General features: G+C 39.1%; 1 protein-coding gene across 2 annotated transcripts; it reads right to left on the bottom strand.

The window, feature by feature from the left end:
- sparc (secreted protein, acidic, cysteine-rich (osteonectin)) lies at positions 1–9,109 on the bottom strand. Of its 2 annotated transcripts, none has more exons than XM_053505856.1 (10): positions 8,996–9,109; positions 3,997–4,066; positions 3,522–3,548; positions 3,103–3,190; positions 2,584–2,705; positions 2,327–2,447; positions 1,621–1,754; positions 842–990; positions 602–750; positions 1–506 (listed from the first exon to the last, which is right to left on the bottom strand). In XM_053505856.1, exons 2-10 carry the CDS (start codon positions 4,051–4,053, stop codon positions 478–480), a joined length of 876 nt encoding a protein of 291 aa, XP_053361831.1. In that variant the 5' UTR covers positions 4,054–4,066; positions 8,996–9,109; the 3' UTR covers positions 1–477. The 2 variants fall into 2 exon arrangements, with proteins under 2 accessions (XP_053361831.1, XP_053361832.1); XM_053505857.1 differs by having other exon boundaries at positions 3,103–3,187.
- Positions 9,110–9,813: the final 704 nt, after the last annotated feature.

The following is a 9,813-nucleotide window of genomic DNA, read 5'->3' as shown; positions in this document are numbered from 1 at the left end:
TTATAAAGCAAGCAGGAAAGACATTTATTTGGAAACTTTATTTTTTTTCCTTTTTACAAGTTCTCCTCTTTATTTTTTAACTGACATTAACATCAAGCCCTGATTATTCTTAAAAATATTTAAATCTTTGTGCATCCACTTCCAAGAAAGGCTTCTGATGTACAAAGTCCATCTTTTATCTTGCCATAGTGTCGTTCATTTTAAACGTCCACTTTATTTATTCAGTTAGCTTTACCATTTGCACGTTTTGAAAGAAATAATGGCAACAAGATTTTAAAAAAGTATTTAAAATGGGAAACTATTCTCACTTACTGTGATTGTTAGTGTGGACTGTGCATTTTTCCTTTTTACATTTTTTATTTTTATTTTAGTGGTATACATAGGTTACTGGAAATTGCAAATAGCACCATTAATGGGAATTGTTAGCACCTCGTCCCAATAGCAGGCTAACTAGAAAGCATCAACGGTGGCCAGGTTTTAGATAATAAGGTCCTTGTCGATATCCTCTGCAAGCAAAAACAAAAACAAATTATATTAAAGTCAATCTTTCAATTTTATTTCAACCACAAGGAAGAAACCTTTAGAAATGTTCGAAACTCACGTTCTTTAAGGCCGAAGCAGCCGGCCCACTCCTCCAGAGCGATGTAATTGTCCTGGTCAGCATCACATGCCTCAAAGAAGTTAGTGGTGCAGTGCTCCATGGGAATTAGAGGAGCACGAAGGGGAGCCAGCTCAGTGTGGGACAGGAAGCTGAAACACATCATTTTTTTTTAAAGCCAAGAAATGAGAAATGTGCATTGAGATATTTTAAGAGCAGACAATAAAAGCTGTAAGATCGTACCCATCAGAGGGGTGCTGGTCGAGCTGGCCGAACTGCCAGTGCACGGGGAAGATGTACATGTTGTAGTTCTTTTCGAAGTCCAGGGCCAGCAGATCCAGAGAGTGTTCACCAGCCTCCAGGCGCTTCTCGTTCTCAAAGATCTTCTTCACCTGAAGACAAAACACACGTTTTTTAAAACCTAGATCACTTATGTCGTCACCTATCCTCATTTAATGTTTGTATTAATAAGACCATCCTTCATTTATAGATGTTTTTGTTATTAACGCTAACTGTACTCATCATAACTTTAAATGCATTCACACTAACAATTTTAGGTGATGTCGATTTTTCTGGTTGTTCTGATTACATATTAATTTCTGATATTTAACATAATTAAAATGGTAAGATTGGTACTCTGCAGGAATTTTTCAATTCAGAAAACATTATAACCTAAAAACATTAATTGCGACATTGCACACTTTGCAGAAAAGTTCGTTCTGAAACACCACTGTGGTTTCACCTCTAAACCTGCTTAACAAATGACTGAATTTTGAAAATGCATTCTCTGTTAGTTGGCATGATTGATTATAGTGCATGTTGGGGAAATCTATAACACTCTCACTGAAATTCAGCTATGCTTTCGATAAACAACATAAAAGCATGTTGTCTATTGACCACATCGACTGTATCCTCGTGTGTTTGCTGAATGCTGGCTAATTACGTACCATAAACCATTAGGGATAGCATGAGGACTAATAAGCTTCTGAAAGGCTAACGAGACAGACAGAACTCGGACAAACCCTCAGCTTCTGCTTCTCGTTCAGCAGATTGTTGTCCTCATCGCGCTCATACAGAGTGACCATCACGTTCTTCAGCCAGTCCCGCATACGCAGGGGGAACTCGTTTAGCTCGTTCTCCAGGCATGGAGCGATGTCTGGATTAGACCAAGACAAACAAAGTAATTAACATGCATCTTCACACATACTGTATAATAAATGTCTTGACAGACTGTATATTAAACAATCCTTCATGAAACGGCGGCAATGCCCCTGGTGCTAAATATATCATTAAAGCTTGATTTATAACCCTAGAGCTCTGAATCGCATTAATGGAGTTAAGAAATGTCAAAACACATTTTCTGCAGTTCATTTGTGACGATGCAGCTCTGCTTTTTTTTTTGCATGGCTTTGCCAGTGGAGCAGCTCCATCTGGACCCTTCAGGCCAGACAGTCAGGTGGCTCTGCACACACATACACACAAATGCTGATTCTCCTTGCTTTGTGGGGTGGAGTAACGCAGACTAGTCAGGACCTGCCCTGTGTGTGGGGGCCCTGTGAGGGAAGCCTAGAGCCTGGAGCTAATCAGTCACATCGAAATACTCAGCTTTGCACAACTTTTTTTTGGATGATGCTGTGGCTGGATTAAATATTGCATATTTGGAACAAATGGACTGGATTTTGGCGGGATGGCGTTTTTTTCCCGAAGTATGCAGTCACGTGCACTTACATTTGCAGGGTCCAATGTAGTCCAGGTGCAGTTTATGGCCCTTCTTGGTGCCCTCCAGAGCACACTTTGTGGCAAAGAATTGGCAGGAGGAGTCATAGGTCTTGTTGTCGGTGCCACAGACCTGTTGGATGCAAGGAGGTGATAGTAAATAGAAGAGAATTTTGACTCTGGGCATTATTGCCGTTCTCCGTTTATGGCTTTCTAAAATTATAGAAAGCAAACGACTGTGACTCAGACTTGCTTTGGTAATAACTCACATGCTCAAACTCTCCTACTGGGGCAGGGCACGTCAGGGGATCCTGGCACACACACATTGGCTCGTTGTCATCATCAAGCTCGCACACCTTGCCCTTTTTGCAGTGATGGTTGACGCAGGGGTCTGAGAGAAGAAATGTTAGAGAAGTTTTTTTGTAAGTGTGTGAACCTTCGACAAATGTTCTAAAAGACTTGTTTCTGGTTAAGACATTTTATAAAAGTGACACATGCAATGTGGCTGATTTTTTTTCCGAAGCCACAGTCTAATTCAACTCCATAATTATAGCTCCTCTGGTTTAGCCAGCCTGTCATTACCAGTACTTTCAAGAACCCGGTGCTGTGTAATTCCCTCATGCTCTCATCACACAAGTGTTATGGAGAAATAAACACAGAAATTCTATAAAGTAAAGAATTCAGACTACTGCAACTGAAGTAAAGTAAGATTCCGTGTTCTTCCCTGCATCTGTACTCATAACTCCAGCTTCTGAGGTTATATAGGATTTTTTTTTAAGCGTACTTACTCTCTGCGACAACATCCTCCACAACCTCAATGGCTTCATCAAACTCTCCAATCTCCACTTGAACTGGGTTGGATCCTACTTCTACCTGCTGGGTTATGAGATATAGAGCAGTGTTAAAGCAGTGTGTTTAACTAATGATGACTTATTTGAAAGAAATCACTATTATTAATTGAAATGGAATTTATTTCAAAAAAAAAAATTAATTAAAGCAAAATAGGTATGATCTGGAAAGCAAGGATTTATTTCAGATCAGAACTGTATGATGTCCTTATACACACAAAAAACAACTTCTTATATCCCATATAAACATATAGACGATGTGTTCATTCTCTAAACCCCAATAAACTACAGGAGAGAAAATGAAATGCGAGATCTCAGCTGGATTGCTCTGTTTTATACCCAGATTAAATGGCTTTTACCTCATCAATGACTGGCTCCTCTTCAACCTGCGGAATAAACGTATACAGTTAGATGTTTTTGTGTGTGTGTGTGTGTGTGTGTCATTAGAGGCTTTCTTTTGTTTAAGTCTTTACTGCTGACCTCAGAAACTTGGGTATAATTTAATTAACTTTAGCAAATAAAACTCCTCGTAAAACTACTGAATCATCACCTTCACTTTTTATTAGTGAGGACGCTATGACCTGCAAGCGTATACACACAAGGACATGATTGCTTTACTATCCTTGTAAAGACTTTGCGATGGCACAGTTATTAATGCAGCTAATTTAATGAACATTCTCGTTTATTTGTTTGTGTTTGTTTGTTCATTAACAGCTTTTTGTAGCTCATGAGAACCAGCCCAATGTGTGTGTGTGTGTGTGTGTGTGTGTGTGTGTGTGTACGTGTACAGTGTGTACTGACCATGCAGTCACACAGTACAGATAGTGAACTTACTGGGACAGCCAGGGCCTTTCCAGCAAGGCACAAAAGGAAGACAATCCACACCCTCATGTTGGGATTCAGCCTGCATGAATACAAAGCAAAACATCCACTTATATCACAGTGCGGGAGTAACCATACACACATATCAAAGATCTGTGGACATTATCTGGAACTTGTTTCATGTATTCTATTTCATGTTTCTCCTTTTCGACCCAGTCTCTGACCTGAGACTAATATTTCCCCCATTTATAATTTCTGTATATTCTTATATAATCCTTATAACTCCTGGCAGACCTGCCCTTTATGCTCACCGAGAGGCAATTATGCACAAATGAGTCGACTTGCTTTACTCTCACGTCTGGGAGTCCACAGCCAGGAGGCGTTTGAGTGCCTGTGATCTGTTTGCTTCATTTACAGGGAGATTTCTAATAAGAGATGTGCTCTCCTTATAAACCCCATGAATGCATGCACACTAGCGCACACACACACACACACAATACAAATGAATCATGAGCTTTTTAGATATTAAAAATATGTGCACTTCTGTTCACTCATCCCAGAACTTCTTTTACACTATTAAACACACTAGACTTTTTATACATTTAATACAGTTCCCCATTTTATAAGACTGTATACTGTAGGAATTTATATTTCCACTATACTGTACAGTGGCACCCAGAACAGGATGGATTCACTTGGATGGATTTAAATTTCTTCATCACATTATCTCAGAGAGCTATCATTTTCGCTCTCAGTTCTTGGTTGCTCAGTACGATCGAAATCTACCTCTGGAATTCTTTAAGGCGACTTTTGCGACAATTTCTATTTCTATCTTCCTCTTGCAATCTGATCATACAAAAAGATAAATCATGAGATGAGGAGATGGAATCCAAATGATGCCACAGCAAACACAAGAGACCATAAAAGGTTGTTCCCTGGGAGTGTTATCGCTTTCTTGCCAGTAGCTAAAAATGTGGGCGCCTGTGTGCTCATGTGGAAGAGGGCGGTTAGCACTTGCCGTCTTGCGTGTATTCAGCTGCTCTGTAAAAATAAGCAACGGTTTTAAAAGCTGTGGTAGGGGGTGGAACAAACACAGGAGTTGTGTGCTAGCCATCACCTTTAGGTAGGCAGTGGCCAGTGACGTGGAGAAAATATGAGTAAAAATAAGCCAAAATAAAGGCAGACTTTGTTTAGGGTTGCATGCAAGAAAACAGCATAAGTGCACCGTGCTGTACTAATGGCATCAAATGATCATGAGTAAATGTTGTAAAAGTCAGTGCATAGATGAAAGCTTTCTTGCCCAGTTAAGAAGCTTTCTCATGGGGGTAGAATACATGGCAGACATTCCCTTTCAAATGGGAACTGAGACATCCAAGTAAGAGGTATCTGTGATCTGTGTTGTGGCTTCTCATTGGGAACAAAAAAGCATTTATTGCTCAAATATGTCTCATATATTTGAATGTGTAAAAGGAACAGTACAGCAGAATAGTATTGGTGATTCTATGCTCGAGGAAAGCATTACAATGACATGCTTTAATGTTTAAATAGGAAAAAGGATAACCTCACTTTACTGTATATACACGTTTTTGGGGGATTTTACAGGCTCCTTAATAGACTTGGGGACTAACAAACGTTTCTGATGCTTTGTTACAGACAGAGGAGTCCTTGTTCCATGGACAAAGAGTTCCCAATGTGTCACACATTCTTTAGGGAAATGAGCAAGTTTGGATGAAATTCAAGATGTGAATCAAGCTTTGTGTGTTTTGTGCTGTTTATAATATTAAAAAGAAAAAAATGATTCCAATATTTTCTATCCGAATAAATTTTTTTTCACATTCTATTGAATGACTCAGTAGTATACAATGGTTAAGGAGTAGCCCATCATTACTGTTTAATCTGATGAGCACTTAGGGATAATGTGCCTTGACAAGTCCTTTAGATGCAGATGTTTCCTCTTGTGTCGATGTGGCACGATCTCACATTTCTCCAGACAGCTGCCGGCAAAGAAGACTTGCCAAATAACACTTTTTTATTTTAACCCGACAAGCCAGCCAAATTCAAAACGAGCTCAAGTCGGGCTCCTTCCCCTCATCTGTTTTTATTGGAGACATTAAAAGTAAGCTTCTGCTCAGGACCTGATGTCAGACAGGCATCTCTGATGGAAAAACACAGAGTCCGGTCTGCAAAGGCTGACGACTCCAAACACGGCAAACAAGGACTCTTCTCACCCAGTTGCTCGAAGGAAGGAAAAATAGAGCAATTTCTCTAGGAATACAGTGTCCTACACGAAAGTTAAATACTTTAGATCATCAGTAGTGTTTAGCTTGGAAAGATCATCTTTTTTTTTCCCCCTTTGAGAGACATTTTTACATAAATTTGCATGTTTATTTTCACAGATGAGGCGTAACGCTGTCAGTTCGTTGGTCCTTCTTACGTAAGAGCAAAACAAGCTGTTTTATTTGGAAAGTTGTGCTCATACTCAAACAGGCTTAAAATTAAGGGGTGGCAGCGGCATGAAGGATGCCTTTTTTGCGCTCACTGTTTGATTTAGAGGTTAGTTAGGTAAGCAAGCTGTGAGACGAAAACAGAGGCACAGTACTCCGCTTTTCAAGGGCACTCTTTTTCCTGAAAGGATCAGAATTAGGAAACTCTTTCTTCTTTTCTAGAGTGACTTAAACAGGTGGTCTGGAAAAACAGTGAAGGCGAAACACTGTACCAAGCCGCAAATAAACAGTCAAGTCTTTTCCACCACCTAAACCATTTAAGCAAACGAGCTTACAAGCAAGTTTATTGTCTGCTCTCCAACAGAGTGCAAAATATAATAATAAGAAAGGCAATATTTCAGTTTTTTTTTGTTATTCAGAGCTTCAAAACATCCACATTAATGTTTAATCTGCTCAATAAGTGTTAATCACCATAATTTGCATCTGCATCTGTGGGCACTAAGGGTGGCACAGGAGTTCAATTTTTGGAACAGGAAACCACTGAGTATACCACCTGTCCATTACCAGGTAATTACTGTGCTTCGTCGGGGTGATGTTCAGTGCTGAGCATTGATATCTCCACCGAGTATATGGAACAGAACACTTGCCAGCAAGGCATCTGGTCAGAAGCAAAAAAAGAACCAACCTGACAAAAGGCATTAAGGTTTCCGGAAAAATGCACAAAGTATAGTCAAGACAGTCCTGCGGGTGTTCTGTCCAAAAACACCAGATGTGTTTGGTTCGGCTTCTCTTTCCTCCATCACCTGCTTTTTAAGAATATAATTCAGGTAGCCTACTAAGCCTCCATTTTACCGCAATCAAAAGTCAAGCGAATGAAGTAGTCTTTGTAGTAAATCTCATGCTCTGTTGAATGGGTTGACAGAAATGAAACATTCTGATACCAGAGAGCTCAAACATGGACAAAAGAGAGTCAGAGTAGAGCAATGAAATCCATGTAACCTGAGTTTCCAGTCAGCTGACCTTTTGGAACCTCTTCGCCCTTCCCCCAGAGCTGCTGAGACATTATCTATGTGCTTTACTCGCTGGTCTGATTCCCTTGTGTGGCAAAAAGAACAGCTGTGGAATCTGTAGAAATGGGAATTGTTCACACTGAGGAAATTTGGGATTCCATCATTTTTTCCAAACCTGGATTTCATGGTTGACTCAGTAGAACTCATTACTGGTTAAAGGTGATGGTGGTGGTGCTGGTCCTTGACCTGACTGTTTATTAATTTCATCTATGTCCCACACCTAGATAAAACTTTCCAAAGCATGTTTGCTGAACAGTTCAATTCCCTCTTTGGGAAATGTAAACCAGAAGCTCTATTTGCCTTTAACTCGGGGCAGACATGAAGCCAATCTGTTACTTGCTGTTGCAGCCTTAAAACAAACTGAACATTTCTATTCACATGTCAGTGTAACCCAAGTGAAAAGGTGATGGCATGTGCTAAGGCCTGCCCTCACTCCACAACAGCTTTTATAGGCGGGCCCTTAGACAAAGATGCTTCATATATGTATAGTCCTCTCATGTTTGCCGTGTGCTCATGGCTTATGGCATATTAGGATTATTACTATTGTAAAGTAACAAAAAAAATTTTTTATCCAATGGCTTTGACATGTGCAAGACTTTTCGTTCCAGATTTTTTTACAATTATTTCTCTTTTTTTATAATCTTAAAAACTGAGATAAAGTGTCTATTAGGTGATATTTTGTCTTTCTCATGCTACGTAGTAAAACATATGTTATGGGGTCTAAAGAAAACCTGGTGTTTCCCATTAATTAATAAATGAATATAGGCTGCTGTGTAAACATTGTCTTTTTTTCTTGCATTATTCAGCTTCCATGGTTTTTATCAGACAGGACATTCGGCAGCTGTGGACATCGAGCTTGTTCCCATAGTGTTGTTGTTTGTCAAGAGAGCAATGACATCTGCACAATTTTAACAGCTGGTGAAAATGGCCATGGCAACTGACATTCTTTTTGATGAGAGTAACTGTGAGGGGAGGGACTGATGTGAAAATTGACCCGCTTTCTTTCTCACTGTCTGCTTTTTTTTTTTTAAGTCTTTCTCAGGCTTTGTACTCCTCTTTCCCCTCCCCCTTTTCCCCAAATCTGTGGTCACCCCTCCTCTTGCCTATGTGGCACACAATACTTTAACACTGCGCTTGCTCCAGAGTTGAATGTCAACAATAGATTGAGATGTTCTCAGTTCTGGCAAACAGTTTATTAATGTGATTTTAAATGGTGCCTTTTAAATTGGAGGGAAATTGTAACATTTGGATTCAAAATAGACAAATGGATCCAATGAACATTTAACACAACACTGGAACATTGAAGCTTTTAGTGCTCAAGTAAAATTGTGCAAAAGCAAAATAGTTTGTCGGATATAGCTATTAGACATGTTGAAGAGCACCAAACAAAGCATCAAAGCATCAAAGTATCAAAGTATTTCTCTTTTAAAAGTTTAAAAAAGAAACAAAAGTTCAAAGAACGTAGGCATGAAGAAATGATGGAGTGAGTGATCTTACCTTCACTTCAGCAAGCAGGCAAGCCAAGGGAGTAGTCAGCTGGAGCACGACTCTGGAACTATCTAACAGCAACACAAGTTTACACTGAAGACATTTGCAGTGGGCAGGGCCAGTCGAACCCCCCTCAGACCTCTAAATGGGACGTCCCACTGTTTAACTCTTTTCAGCCAGTCGAAGCTCCAGCTCAGGCTATAGAAATCGGGCCTGCTGTGCGTGTTTAGACGAGTAAACGCATTCATCTGTCTTTCTCTCATACTCTAATATTTTAGGTTTGCTTTCAAACAATATTGTTTAAGCAAGAGGGAAAATGCATCATAGGTGTAGGTTTATTCACAGGCTTGAAATGATCAGATTTGAAGTTCATTTCCTCCTGGATCTAATATCTTTATTGTAATTTTAATTTGAATATCATTAACATCATTAAAATCATGATGTGTGAATGTAGTGTCACCTTATGTTGTGTTGGTGCGTTGTTGTACATGGCAAAAAGTTTCTTATCAAGGGAAGATACTTTGAATGAATGTTATCTAAAATTTCTCATGAAGCCTACTACTGGACAGATTTCCAAATTTTGTGGCTTTCTTTTAGAAATAAATGCTTGAATATGTAGAATAATAATAAAGTAGAATATTAGAACAATATAATAGTATTTACACTATTCTACATTTATTAATGGGCTTAATAATCTTTAAGTATGTTTAAAAAAAATTAAATAAAGAGACATGTTAGTTGAATATGCCTATATCCATATATTTGAGATATTTTTCTTGCTAAGATATAGGTTTTTGTGGTAAGATTAGACTATAAGTGTTAATTCC

The sequence above is a fragment of the Clarias gariepinus genome, chromosome 10 (genome assembly GCF_024256425.1).
Source record: "Clarias gariepinus isolate MV-2021 ecotype Netherlands chromosome 10, CGAR_prim_01v2, whole genome shotgun sequence".
NCBI classification, from domain to species: domain Eukaryota; kingdom Metazoa; phylum Chordata; class Actinopteri; order Siluriformes; family Clariidae; genus Clarias; species Clarias gariepinus.
Note: the sequence above shows the minus strand (reverse complement) of the source record. Positions and strands in the feature narration are given on the sequence as shown.

What these genes read in the sequence shown, in the direction of transcription:
- sparc (XM_053505856.1), bottom strand. Translation starts at nt 4,053, where the DNA reads ATGAGGGTGTGGATTGTCTTCCTTTTGTGCCTTGCTGGAAAGGCCCTG. An exon ending in GGAGGATGTTGTCGCAGAGA is followed by an intron (nt 2,706 to 3,102) that starts GTAAGTACGCTT and finishes TTCTTCTCTCAG; the next exon opens with ACCCCTGCGTCAACCATCAC. An exon ending in GACCAGCACCCCTCTGATGG is followed by an intron (nt 751 to 841) that starts GTACGATCTTAC and finishes GATGTGTTTCAG; the next exon opens with CTTCCTGTCCCACACTGAGC.